Genomic DNA, 15763 nt, shown 5'->3' with positions numbered 1-15763 from the left:
TACTAGGAAGTACAATCTTACAAAATGGTGAATATGACGTACATATTTATGAGAAAATATTTCTAAATCCACATATCATCTTAAAGTTCATACAATATTTAATGCTTATGATATTTATTGGTTACAAGTTTATAAAACATAATCAAATTCTACTAAGAATATGCATGCACATTCCTTGTAATAAAAATATTTGGCACTTTTTCACACAAAAAAAAAAAAAAAAAAGAAAAAAACTAGAGAAATGGATTGTACACATGTATACACTTATATTGTATTGTCAACATGAAAAATATTCATTGAAATAGATAACACACTCTACCAATATGTATAAATGTTTCAAATAAGGTATGATTACATGCATATGTAATAGATGAAAGAAGACTTAGGAGCTACACTATTAAGTAGCACTGACATATCAAAGAGGGCACCTGTTTGACTGATGGTGAAGTGAGTGTAGACCAATACAGGACACTGTCATAAGATCATCAGAGTGTTTGCTGTCTAATAGACAATGTTATATAAAACAACATATTATAGAGGATCTTATATGAGTCAATGTAATAAGGAATTTAATCAACAAGTTCCAAAATTTTATATGTCACGAACCTTTAGGAAAATGACTAACCAAGTTATTGAAGAAGTTTCATGAATTTCATGTTTCATCAGCACAAGCGTTAGATTATCTTTATTATATATTATTTAAACCAGTTTTTCTGAAAAATAAGTGAAAGCTCTCATATTAAATTCCCTAAAAGACAGGGAAATATTTCAACACAGTATGTTTTTCACAACCCAGTAATGTGACATCATTAAGACTTGACTTATTTAGGATGTCATGTTAGTAATACAAATGTATTAACCATCTGACTTGTATGTATTTATGCCATGACACAATATGCCAGTTATGTGATAAGTAGAAAATACTCCTTGTTGCAATGAGAACAAAATGTTTGAATTATCAGTAAAATCTATACTAAAACATACAATAACAGATGTATTCAATGGATGTCCTGTAAACAAGTCACCGTACACGTGAAGTACAATTAATGGATGTGAAATGTGTAGACTTTATGTGCATGAGTCATGGAAGAGAAGAAAATAAGAAGACAAAAGGCAGTATAGCAAGATATGAACTGATACACGTGGAAAGGGTGGTGGGGATAGATTAGATGTCTTCTATCAGTTTTATTGAATTGGTTGTCTTATATCACAACCAGTAAGTGTAAGAGAACATCTGTTTGATATACATTACCAATCTGAAAAAGATCTGAGAACTATCAGTGCTGTGTATAACACTATATTGTACTACACAATTTCAACACTGACATTTCAATCATTATAACAAGTGGAAGATGAGTTGAAATGGATGAAATGATAGACAAAAACTAAAAAGGAGAAATAACTGATACTAGTTATCATACTCAATTTTGATTTACTTGATCAAATTTTGATAATGACAAACCATTCAGAGCAACATTTACTGAAAACAGTTCATTCTTCAAGATATTTGTAAAAAGAAATATCAAAAACTAACTTTTATCATTTTAAAATCTCTGGAGTTACTCAACCATTGGTAGAAGCTACATATCAAGTGTTAAAAATACAGAATCATTTGATTTATCATGGTTAAAATCTTATTTTCCAATTCACCTACAGAAAATCATATCTTCACTGTAATACATTTCAAACTTTAATTAACGAGACTAAACAACCCACCATCAAATCAGAAACAAAGTTCTGTCTTTTTAACAATAGTTATTACCAATTAATGCTTTCGTTACCTTTATATATATAATTGGATGGGGGAGATAGGCAGGTTTATATTATAGAATCAACTGAGACAGCTGATGGAAAATCTGTGTTAGCCTTCCACAGCCTTACATATACAAAGGTTAGTGATGAGGTATGTGTTGTAACAACAAATTTATATCCTACAATAAACGAAACATTTTAATGACTCAAACCAAATCTCTTCTTATATGTAGGCGTTGAGAACACAATTGTTATATTGGAGGTATGGGGAGACATTCCATATATTGTAAATGTACCTATCCAGGAGAAAAGGGGAGACAACCTTTACAATCAAATTTATTACTAACAGCTGATCATAAAATATTCTGAAGATTTGTCTGACTGCTGAAACATTTCAAAGCTCCATGCCAGTTTTAATTCAAAGATGAATTTTCAGCAGTGTTTCATCCGTTCTGGAAGACATAAAAATTGACCGGTATCTAAGTAAGACTATAATTAATAGTATCTATGTAAAACCATTCTCAGTCAGCTGTCAAGCTTATCACTATACCAGACAGATTGAAAGAGTGAAACAAGGGGTAGTAACTCTGGGAGATATTTCTGAGAAATAAACTCATTGCATGTTATAGTTATATATGATGTAAAAATGAAAATTTTGATGCAAAGATATTTTCGTTCTTTGAAAAAAATCTATTTTTCAAATTTATTAAAAATGAATATAGCTTTCATAAAGATCTGAATGAAAAAGGATATTAATCAGATGATATTTGACTTTATTTACATGTTTGAGGGAAGAAATGAAGAGAGTGTACTTGGGAAGAAAGATGATTTCTTACAAGCTTGACTATTCCCTTGACCTCAAGATAAATATGTGATATGATGCCTCATGAAATAACTTAATATTATCCAAATTACAACCCCAAGACTGGTAAGTTTTTATCATTATGGAGAAGCATTCCTCTACAATGTGAATTTTCTAATGGATATTAGATGCATTACACCTACTTAGAGCACTTTGCACTTATAGAACTTATCATGGATGTAAATCAAAGTATTTGCAGGTGATATTTCCCAAATGAAATGTGTTGAGACATGAAAATTGGGTAGAAACATTACAATTAGAATGAAAATGCCTGGGTATTAAGTAGCCTTAGCAAGAAGAGTTGAGATGTTTAATATTTCATTGATAGAAAGTGAAATAAACAATGTTTGTACAGGCTTAAAAAAGTGCACCTAACCTCTTTTTCTGAAGAAAAGTATTTAAGGTAAGAGAGCTTATTATGTAGAATATCGTCTACACATTTTTTCAGTATCAATAGACTTGGTATTGAAAACTAGCTATGTATACACCTATTACTTCTACAGGTGCCCTGAATGTACTACTGTTACAAGTATTATATCAGAAATATTCCACATTATATTAACATTTTAATTTCTGAACCTGTATTAATTATTTCTCAAAATATATGACTTTTACATGTAACATGTCAGATATGATCTGAAATAAGCTAAAACTGTAAATTCTGAGCCTGTATTCAATATTTCTCATCAAACACTACTGTTACAATGATCACCAGTCGTTAACACTGTAAATTCTATAATTACTTTGGTGGCTGTTACCCTGTATACATTAATCACAAACCCTCTCATGCTACTCAAGCACACCTGGATAATGATAACACCTGTGATGATGATAACACCTTGAAATACCTGGGTCTTAGTATGACACAATATTTCACCTGTTACTTCATTTGTATCTGGGTTATGGCCACAATTAACATAATTAAAATAACCGAAACCTTCTCTTTGGCCAAACTGTTCATCAATCAATATGTAACTGATACGAGTACACTACTAATGTTGTAAGCCGGAGTTAACCAAAACATATAATGCCATTTGATAATTACCCACTGAGAGGAAGAAGTTCTAGGAGTTGAAGTCTAGCAGCATTTCTAAACACTGAATAACTATCAAATCAGAGATGGCTTTACACTATCTCCATATTACCAGATGTTAGGGATCAGAGTTATTCTGCAGTGTCATAGATATTCCAAACATTTCATCAAAAAGAGGAATTCAACACAGCAGATTTTACCAAAGGAAATTATTATCAAAGTCACTATCATAAAAAATAAGAAATTTTACATATATCATATCTCATATCAAAGTTCATCTACCTACATTGTAAGTAGAGTTATCTTCTCTCTCACTTTGTATACTGACATTCAAAATCATTCAACTTATTTGTATCTAGTTTTTATTCAGATTCAATGTGTTGATTCTGAAAACATCTGCCCTGACACTCTATATTGAAGTCTATTTCAAACATTGTCCTGTAAATAAAATAGCACTGTATCTAAATTCTTAACACTTCAAGGTCATTATTAAGCGTCCTTCAGCAGTTCCTTCCCTTCTCCAGCTGTATCATTGAATCATTTTAATCATTGTTACTTACTAAACTGATGATATCAAATACTGATACACAAACAAATGATTTCTAATGTTGATATCCCTCAAACAAATAATTTCAAGACATCGATAGGCTCAAACAAATGATAGTTTTAAGACATTGATACCCTCAAACAAATGATAATAATTTTAAGATGTTGATACCCTCAAACAAATTATTTCAAACACTGATACCCCTCAAACAAGTTATAATTTCAAGACATAGATAGGTTCAACCAAATGATAATTTTAAGATGCTGATACCCGCAAACAAATGATAACTTTAAGACGTTGATACCCTCAAACAAATAAATTCAAATGTTGTTAATCCTCAAACAAATTACTTTAAACAATGACATCCTGCAAACATATGATTTCAAACACTGAAATAACACATATTAATGGTTTCATGTATTAATTCCAAGGAGACACATTAGCTGCAGTATCTACCACAAGTTTAGAGACATACCTTCTACAAAAGTTAAATGATACTCGGATATTGAAGTAACTTTGCCACAATGTTATTATACAGAACAAGAAACTGGCCATGAGACAGAACCTTAAGAGGCTGTTGTGAGAATTTGATCAGATGTATTGTCCTAGAGCTGTGTAGAAGTCCTGCAAACATATAAGGAGCTGTGAGAATTTTGGTCGTTCTTCAGGAGTTCCAGCCCAGCAGCAAGCCATCACAGAAAACCTGCAACAAAGTGATACTATAGTCTACTACTGAAATCATGACCCCATTATTATGAAGCTGGAAACACAAAAACATACACTGTCATCTCTTTACCAAAATCAAGAATGTCAAAGAAAACACTGGTACTGAAGACAGATTATATGAAGATCAGACAGAAACACAAGGAACTCTTTAGATTATTTTTGGATATATATTACAGTGAGACTTACAGTTCGTCTGGACAGTTAATTGGCTGGGCTATTCTGTAACCCTCCCGAAGGTATGCAGCCATCTCAAATGGATCAATGTCGGCATAGGGCTGCTGGCCAACGGTCATCAACTCCCACAAAGTCACACCAAATGACCACTGCAATGTAATATTTCAGTCTTACAAAATAATACAGCATACACCTTAACAGAACAGGGAAAACACATACCTGTCATATGCTTCAACAAGAATTTAATCCAGATCTCTGGCATGATAATCCAAGGCTCCATCAACTAAGCCAAAGAAGCGGGCTCTATCAGCTGAGTGACAGAGAGGATACAACACACTGCCAGTTCGTTCTGCATGTGTATTCACTGATCTACCTTCAGATGTAATCCACCAGATAATAAATTTGACCATTAAACTTAATGGAAGATAAATTTATATAACACTTTATCGAAACACTGTCTTGCCCTAACCACATAAAGCATACAGGGAAAACTATTATTGATGCATTTAACTGAATCTGAGACACCATTTTTATGTCTGATGTTCATTTCATTTCGGTGTCCTACACTCACTGAGTAAAATGTTATTGCCAGAATTATTTTTTGCCTTTAACCTCAATGTGACCTTGATCTTGGGTGTACATGACATTTTACCACTCTTACATACAGTTTACATTTTGAATTACCTAGCTATCTTCAGAGAAAAAAAAAAGAATTATGATGTGGACAATGAATTTGACTTTAACCTAGAGGTCTTGACCTTGGATAAAGGAAGTAAAACTGCTACCAGACTAACATTATTGAGAAAAACATCTCATAGTAACAGACTGACAGACCAACAACTACAACTACCCCAGAAATTGTTTGTAGGGTGTACAGATCTTAAGATAATAACGATTTTGTAACAGATGTATTCAATCTCTGATAAAATTGGTCACAACAGTGAGATATACCATACTAAACCATAAACAGATGAAATACTCTACCACAAGATTTTACCACCATGTTTATTTTTAGTTATTTCTGCCATAATTGTATGGTGAATATTGAACTGATGAAATTTAATTCTGAAAGAGTTACATAACCTAACTTTAATTCCTGTTCTTCAGTTGTAAAGTTCCCACATACAGTAATTAAAATAATATATTCTGGATTTTGACACCAATTAGCAACATGTGCATGGTTAAAGAAAGTCTTTATAAAATATTGACATATACTTTGCACATGAATAACATGCCTTATAAATTTCACCAAAAAATATTGATCCCTTTTTAGAAGTACTTTGTAATATGACATCTGAGTGACTCATACAAATGTATTCATATCCACTTACCACATCACTAGCTGTAGAAAATCGCTTTTCCAACAGAGCTTCAAGAGATAACCATTTGATTGGTCGATTCTCATTGTCACCGAGACAATTATAGTCTCCAGAGAACAGGTCCCGTGATAAAGCGTTGTCTGTTATCTTTAAAACCAAGTCGTTGTCTATTCTGTAAATACATAATTAATATTCTACATTTGTAACTGATGCCCACTCAATAATTGTTTGTAATTTTTACTTAATTTTAAGGACAGAGACAAGGGTTGGAATATTTTGTTTATATAATCACTAACTTACAGACATTCAGCCATTTTCCAGTGACTTTTTACACCTAGTTCCTCTGACTGTGATCTTTTTTATTGTATACTTACACACAGCTCCTGTGATAATAACCTTTTTATTGTATACTTACACACAGCTCCTGTGACAATAACCTTTTTATTGTATACTTACACACAGCTCCTGTGACAATAACCTTTTTATCGTATACTTACACACAGCTCCTGTGATAATAACCTTTTTATTGTATACTTACACACAGCTCCTGTGACAATAACCTTTTTATTGTATACTTACACACAGCTCCTGTGACAATAACCTTTTTATCGTATACTTACACACAGCTCCTGTGACAATAACCTTTTTATTGTATACTTACACACAGCTCCTGTGACAATAACCTTTTTATCGTATACTTACACACAGTTCCTGTGATAATAACCTTTTTATTGTATACTTACACACAGCTCCTGTGACAATAACCTTTTTATCGTATACTTACACACAGCTCCTGTGACAATAACCTTTTTATTGTATACTTACACACAGCTCCTGTGACAATAACCTTTTTATCGTATACTTACACACAGTTCCTGTGATAATAACCTTTTTATTGTATACTTACACACAGCTCCTGTGACAATAAACTTTTTATTGTATACTTACACACAGCTCCTGTGACAATCACCTTTTTTATTGTATACTTACACACAGTTCCTGGTAGCTATGTCTTTGTGTAGGATCTTCTGTCTGTGTAGAAATTGTATACCTCTCACTATCTGTATGGCTAGATACACCAGTTGTTGTGTAGATAATGTCTGAAATACAAATAGCCCTATGGTTACTACATACAATGTTTTTTTTATCTTTTATAGTATTATTTTTGTGAATTGATATCATAACTAGTGTTTGAGTTTTGTACAGCACTACTTTTTATTACGTAGGATAATGTCATTTAATGTGATGCTGTCTTGGTGCTATGTTGTTTGTGGAGTATTTTTAGTTGGCATCATTCTGTGTGGTGATATGTTGTGTTAGTCTCAATGAATTTGGCACGGTTGATATAGTTAAACCCCCTCTCCCTCAAAATTGCATGATTTAAATGGCCACTATTCATCAAAAAGACAGTTTGGTCCTGATTTTGTCATTCTGTTTTCTCCCTCGCTTAACTTTGGATTAACTGTTCCCAGAATACCCCACATTCCATGTACTGATTTTTGTCCTATTTATAAATTGAATGACTTTTGTCAATTGCGTCAGAATTTTTATCTGTTTTTGTGTTCAAACAATTATACAGAATTATCATTAGTATCATGACATACCTGCTACACAATTGCTATTGTTTCATGAACATTTTTTTTTTTTACATTTTGGTATTTTTAATAGAATATCATTTTTCGTTCAAACATACTTACTGAGTGAGATCCTGTTTCAGAGACACAGTGACAAAAATAGATGTATAAATGGTAATTATAGTGGAATGGGAATACTTACACAGTGAGATCCTGTGTCAGAGACACCACACTTCTGTAAAAACTTTTTTAGGTTGCCCTCTGTTGTATTTGGATAAATAATATATGGACATAACTGGTCCTCCACACACGCACCAATAACAGGGTAAATGTTCTGGTGAACTAGACCTTTCATCATACAGCCCTCAGTAAGAAATAGATGGACCTGATCGGACCTTGCCTGGTCTGTAACACAAAAGGTAGATATCTAATATTTGATGACTATTTTCCTACCTCCATATTCTCTTGTTTCTATTGTACAAGATCAGTTTTTTGTCCTTATACTGTGATGGGAATATGTCATCATGGCCAGCAATACATGTTTCTTTGTAGCTTTATAGTAACAAGTAAAGAAATTAAAACAATAACAAATATGATATTACAGAACCAATAAGATTAATATCTCATGACTAAAACGATAACATAACATTCTGATTGTCATTGTGACTGCAAAATATGTACACATATGGATGGAAAACATAATCAATGTTGATATTCAATGTTTTGGAATTTTTTTTCCTATTTTTGTTGCAGTAGAAAAGAAGTCATCACAGACTAAGATAGATTAGAGAAACCTCTAATCCCTCTTGATTAAATTTGCATATATCTGAATCATAAGTTAATGCAAACGATAAAGTCAGATGACATGACTCACCAATCAATGCAGGGGAAGATCCCATTAAATATTTATTGTTACAATAGTGACAGTGTTAAACATTCATTAAATCAAACATGTCAGATTGTCCTCAAAGTAATGAACATAAATATCAAGTACCAGGTATTTTCCAACTCTTTTTTTACATCATTTGTTCCTAGGTATTGTACAAAATAAATGTGTTTACATCAAAACATACCTGTGACAGTTTTAACTATAATCTCTTGGTCAGCTCCAAAATTATTATCATCCTCACTGAGTAATGTCCCTTGGTAGATTTTTCCAAATGTGCCTACAAAAAATGAAAGAGACTTTTACAATTAGAGAAAGCCATCACTAAAATATAAGACATAAGAAATGCACAAATTATCTATTTCTTTAGAACCTCACAAATAATTCTCTAGAACCTTACAGTTTGGTAGCTGTAATTTATCATTAGATATCACAATAAACCCCCCCTACATATTACATCTTTACCTGAGTTTCCACTCTTACCTTCTAATAACATTTCTGCTAAAGATATTCTTTTTCTACTTATAGCAATCTCTTTTAAAATTTCTTTAGGATCAGGAGGAGACAACTCTGGTATAGGTGAAGGTCCAAGTACTGAACAATTTCTCACTGAAATAAAGATGGAAGAGTGTTCAAAAATCAAGTTAATAAGCAATCTACATCTTGAATAGTATACATGCTAAACACTTATTTGTCTATCAATATATCCTTTCATGCCTGATTTGAAAATAGTTCAGCTTTGAAAATATTCCTAGATATGGTAAAAGAGAAATTAATATCAGTAAAACCAGTTTCATTAAATTAACTTTTCAAACATGTACTCCATGGTTATTCCCAAATGGTCTGTCATCAGAGCTTGCTCAGTATTCTAATTTAATTCCAAATAACAGATAAATTTGTTGTACAGTATTAACAATGCATGGTTTATAAATCGGTGCCTGAGTAGTTTTGATAGACTGCAATGAGAATAGCCGAGCTTTCGTTAAAACCTTTCCTAGTTTATATCAGTAAGAATTAAATTTTGCACAAGTCTATTAATTAGTGGCCATATTTACAGGCAAAATAGATATTTTCTGATATTTTCATTCACTATAGTAATGTGAACTTTGCATTTAATTTTACGCGAACTTTATTGACTGTGGATCAAGCAATATGAAATCCCCTGTGAATATTACTAAGTATACAGTAATGTTTCGACCTGATGACGGCCGCATAGCAGTCAAAACATGTCGACGATGTACCAAACGGAATAAAAAGAAGAACTGTTCGTGGATGTTGAGATTCCTTTATTTTACTTATATAAGTATACAGTAATGACAATTAAGTTAGGGAATCTTACCTGAACCCTTTATACTGCTGTCAACCGGTGTCTCTACCCGTAAGAATGACTGACTCTGTTGTTTGGTGAGTGCTTGTGAACTGCTGGTATTATCACTATAAAAAAACCATATGGTTACAATATTTGAGGTAGAACATAGAAAACAAAAAGGAATATCCTGTATTTGTGATTATATTTATCATCTGATCACTTGATCTGAAGTATTGGAGCCACAATCTATTTTCCAAAATTATACATTTATATATCAACTGGTTCAGTAACAATTTCATTTCTTTTATTGGTGAGTTGAACTTTTACTTGTAAAACATGGCCAATAGGGGTTGGGGTAGGGGTGGGGGGATTTGGATGTGGGGGATAGGGGGTTAGTGTTTGGTTTATATAGGGATGAGAGATTTATCTGACTTAACAGTACATCATAAGGGAGATAACTCCTATAACACCTCACAAGGTAAATAACTCTGTATATATCATAAGGAAAATACACATCATTTAAATTGATAACCAGTTCAAAATCTACCGCTCATTTTAAAATAAAGGAATGCGAGATGTATATACGATTATAAGAATTTGGTCCTATCTCCATGGAAATGTAAGCAATATTAAGATCTGCCTTTAAAAGTTGTAACTTACTAATACTTGATTCTGTCTGTGTAGCCACGATTGTTGTTTTTCTGTGTGTTGAGATAGTACACCGCAACAGCCAAAGCAATCAGAAGGATGACAGCACAAGCACACCCAACAGCTATGTAGAAAATGTGTGTTGACATTGTGTGTGCTCCAGCAGGCTCTGAAATAAATAATTTTTTCAATGTAAGATAAAATTGTATATGGGGATGTCACTTACCCTGGAATTGAGCATTAAAATAACATCAATCTTTTCTTTCCCTCTAACTGTATCTACACTCATGTTATAAGCAGTATTTACAAATACAGAGCAAAAGCTAAAACAATGAAAAGACTTCACCAGTAAGAACAAATTTTTCACTAGGCAGTATATCTCAGACATATTTCATTTCACATGCATGCACATAACTACTGCATTTTATATAACTGTAAGCAACATACTAGCTTTATACCCCTACTCTAAGGGTAAAATCTGATGAGAATGTCATTATGAATACATATTTTTCCCTGTTGGAGCCAATAGATATGAACAAAATTCTTCAGCATATTGCAAACTATTCATATCAATGCTCGACCATTTAATGATCAACTATTAATTGACATTTGTGATCAAGTACTGCTTTGAAAAACATAATAAACAAGAGGCCCAAGGGACCGGCATCACTCATCTGGTTAATTTAGCTATTAAGTCACTTAATACAGAATTTCAAATATGACAAACAATTTCTGGTATAATTTCCCTATTGGGTACCAGCCTTGTGGTGAAATAGAAGTCAGACTTTTTATACATTAAAATTGCTTCAGCCCAAACAAGTAAAATGTCCTTGTACTGAAGAACTAACATTTCCCGATTGGGACCCACCACTTCCACCATAGAGTATTCATTTCAGTAATGATAACCATAACTTTAGTATGCATATCTCACACTAATTCCCATTCATTTGTATATAATACAAGAGGCCCATGGGCCTTAACGGTCATCTGACAAAAAGCAAGCCAAACCTAGAAAGTGGGTTGAGGTCATTCATTTGAACAAACTTGGTAGCCTCTCCTCCAAGCATCTTACAGGCCAAATATCAGCACTCATGGACTTTTGCTTGTTGAGAAGAAGTCGTTTGTATATTTTAACATATTTGACCCCTGTGACCTTGAAAGTGGGTTGAGGTCATTCATTTGAATAAACTTGGTAGCCTTTCCTCCCAGCATGCTACAGACCCAATATCGGCACTCATAGACTTTTGCTTATTGAGATGAAGTCCTTTGTATATTTTAACATATTTGACCCCTGTGACCTTGAAAGTGGGCCATGGTCATTCATTTGAACAAACTTTGTAGGGCTCCATGCCAGCATGCTATGGGCCAAGTATTAGCCCCCTAGGCCTTCTAGTATTTGAGAAGAAGTTATTTAAAGATTTTGACATATTTGACCCCTGTGACCTTGAAAGTTGTTCAAGGTCATTCATTTAAATAAACTTGGTAGCCTTTCCTCCCAGCATGCTACAGACCCAATATCGGCACTCATAGACTTTTGCTTATTGAGATGAAGTCCTTTGTATATTTTAACATATTTGACCCCTGTGACCTTGAAAGTGGGCCAAGGTCATTCATTTGAACAAACTTTGTAGGGCTCCATGCCAGCATGCTATGGGCCAAGTATTAGCCCCCTAGGCCTTCTAGTATTTGAGAAGAAGTTATTTAAAGATTTTGACATATTTGACCCCTGTGACCTTGAAAGTTGTTCAAGGTCATTCATTTAAACAAACTTGATAGCCCTTCATCCCAGCATGCCACAGGCACAATATCAGCAATCTGAGCCTTTTGGTTATTGAGAAGAAGTTGTTTAAAGATTTTAACATATTTGACCCCTGTGACCTTTAAAGTGGGTCAAGGTCATTCATTTGAACAAACTTGGTAGTCCTTCATCCCAGCATGTCACAGGCCCAATATCTACACTCTGAGCCTTTTGGTTAATGAGAAGAAGTTGTTTAAAGATTTTAACATATTTGACCCCTGTGACCTTTAAAGTGGGTCAAGGTCATTCATTTGAACAAACTTGGTAGAGCTCCATGCCAGTATCCTCTGTGCCAAGTATTAGCCCCCTAGACCTTCTAGTATTTGAGAAGAAGTCATTTGAATGAAAAGTTTACGGACGGCGCACGGCGCACGGCGGACGACAACGGACGAAGCAAGATGACTATAGGTCATCGGACCCTTCGGGTCAGATGACCTAATAAAGGTAAAAAGATAACCCAAAAGAGTACTGTTTATACAGAACTGATTAACCTTCATCCAAAAATACTTCAGAACAAATTTGGGCAAAATCCAATTAGGAGGAGTAGGATTTCAAAGAATTTCACTATTTTCCCTATTGGGCCCCAGTCCTCCCATCCAAGAGGGCAGAGACCTTATATAAATACAAGATTAATTCCACTTCCCTCAAGAATGCTTTAGACCCAATTTTTGGCAATATCCATTTATTCCTACAGGAGTAGGGTTTTAAAGAATTCCACTATTTTCCCTATTGGGCCCCAGTCCTCCCATCCAAGAGTGCAGAGACCTTATATAAATACAAGATTAATTCCACTTCCCTCAAGAATGCTTTAGACCCAATTTTTGGCAATATCCATTCATTCTTACAGGAGTAGGGTTTTAAAGACTTTACTCTATTTCCCAATTAGAATCCATTCCTTTCATCCCTGTGGTCCTCAGCCCAACACTTATACAAGATTGATTCCCCTAAACCAAAGAAAGCTTCACACCAAATATGGGCATAATTCATTCATTCCTACAATAGAAGTAGGATTTTAAAGAATTTACTCTATTTCAAAGATTTGGCCCCGCCCCTCTCATACCAAGGGAATGAGACCTTTTTCTTAAACAAGACCTTTGGACCCAGGTGAGCTAAAAACTTAAATGTAAGACTTGCTTCCAACATTGATAAATAAAACAGAAATTTACCATTTTCGGGCCTTAAAACTTTGAAAAATATGGTTCTGCATATTGATATTCATTTTAATGCTTAGAGATATTTGATAACAGCCACTTAACATTTGTGATTTAGTATTACTTAAAAAAACTTGCTAAAAACATCAACATTTCAAGATGGGACAGGGACGCCCCAATTACAGATGCTGACACCATGCGCAGACACTGAGGTGACATTATCAGCTCTCCTTTTCTTTGAATACCTGGCCTGCATGCTAAAAAACAGCCCATCTTGTCATTGAAATTGTGCATCAAGTGAAATCAGTTATATCAGATCTCTGGACAAACTTCTGAATAGAGTCTGACTTAAAAAATGGTATAATTATCAAACATCCCATTTATCCTTTAACAAGTGTAAGCGATATGACTTAAAACTTTGGTAGACATGTGATTATTTTTTGCCACAGCCATTTTGGGATTTCCTCTGTATATGTGGGATTATCCTGAGGTGTCATTTGACTAGTACAGTGAAGATTGAATTTTTATAAAGTTTAAGTGGTTAATAGTGCTGTCTATACAAAATCTGAAGAAGGTTTTATAACGTACAGGTTGCAGATAGCAGTTTTGTGCAACTGAAAACTCAGTCCTTGTCCTCATACTGTCAACCCTAACAGACAATATATATACTGCTCAATACCTTGGCATATTTAAACAGGCTACAAATGTTGCAAAAATGGTATAACATGATTTTGCTGTTAATGTTTTTTTTTCATTTATAAAATTTCGCCATTTTCTGATTATTTTAAACAATTTTTAGAAGTATTATTCAATGTTACTACGGCTGAAATCTAAAAGATTATTAATCTACTGATCCAAAACAAAATCAGATGAATTTGGTGAGAATTAATGGACACCCTGACTTCTATATATCCTCTAACTTGACTGTGCAGATAGTAAGACATAATAAAAGAATTTTTAACAAAAAAAAAAAAATTTTGTATCTATAAATACCTGGAGGAGAAACTTGATGTACTGTGGTGTTTTTAGTGGGAGGCAGTGAGGTAAATGGGTAGACTCCTAAAGGCTGGTCATGAAGGAATGGTTTTGACATCGATGAATCTGTTAAAATACAAAGTAATTTGTTAAAGACAAAATCTAATTGTAAATGCTCCTTGACCACACTATAGAAGCTGCAAATCAAAATCTACCAACACTGTCAGAACACAAGGAATCTGTGAATGTGTGAAGTAAAATTCTCTCAATTTCTTGTCTGGACCAGAAGGTATCTGTGAAAAAATGTCTCTCAACATCCTGTCTGAACACAAGGAATGTGAGAGGTAAAATTCTCTCAATCTCTTGTCTGGACTAGAAGGTATCTGAAATAAAAGTCTCTCAATCTCCTGTCTGGACCAGAAGGAATCTGTGAATCTCTCAATCTCCTGTCTGGACCAGAAGAAATCTGTGAAAAAAATATCTCTCAATCTCCTGTCTTGACTAGAAGGAATCTGTGAAAAACTGTCTCTCAACATCCTGTCTGAACCAAAGGAATGTGAGAGGTAAAATTCTCTCAATCTCTTGTCTGGACCAGATGGAATCTGTGAAAAAAATATCTCTCAATCTCCTGTCTGGACCAGATAACATTATTGACTGAAGGTCATCATCAGTCCCCTGGACCCCTATATGACATTATTGACTAAAGGTCATCATCAGTCCCCTGTATCCCTATATGACATTATTGACTGAAGGTCATCATCAGTCCCCTGTATCCCTATATGACATTATTGACTGAAAGTTGTCATCAGTCCCCTGGACCCCTATATGATATTATTGACTGAAGGTCATCATCAGTCCCCTGGACCCCTATATGACATTATTAACTGAAGGTCATCATCAGTCCCCTGGACCCCTATATGACATTATTGACAGAAGGTTATCACCAGTCCCATGTATCCCTATATGACATTATTGGCTGAAGGTTATCACCAGTCCCCTGTATCCCTAT

At 33.9% G+C, this 15763-nt stretch overlaps 1 protein-coding gene across 1 annotated transcript; it reads right to left on the bottom strand.

Moving 5' to 3' along the window:
- Window positions 1-4629: 4629 nt before the first annotated feature.
- On the bottom strand, window positions 4630-14880 carry LOC132562446 (tyrosine-protein kinase RYK-like; the record flags this gene model as incomplete). Its single annotated transcript, XM_060227187.1, has 10 exons — window positions 4630-4897; window positions 5107-5243; window positions 6426-6585; window positions 7404-7513; window positions 8190-8392; window positions 9061-9153; window positions 9357-9482; window positions 10213-10307; window positions 10843-10999; window positions 14773-14880. Coding segments are annotated over 10 exons (1301 nt in total), but the record flags the coding sequence as incomplete, so codon positions are not given.
- Window positions 14881-15763: the final 883 nt, after the last annotated feature.

This window comes from Ylistrum balloti, unplaced genomic scaffold (genome assembly GCF_031769215.1).
Source record: "Ylistrum balloti isolate Yb309-2 unplaced genomic scaffold, AGI_CSIRO_Ybal_v1 Utg371416, whole genome shotgun sequence".
NCBI classification, from domain to species: Eukaryota; Metazoa; Mollusca; class Bivalvia; order Pectinida; family Pectinidae; genus Ylistrum; species Ylistrum balloti.
Note: the sequence above shows the minus strand (reverse complement) of the source record. Positions and strands in the feature narration are given on the sequence as shown.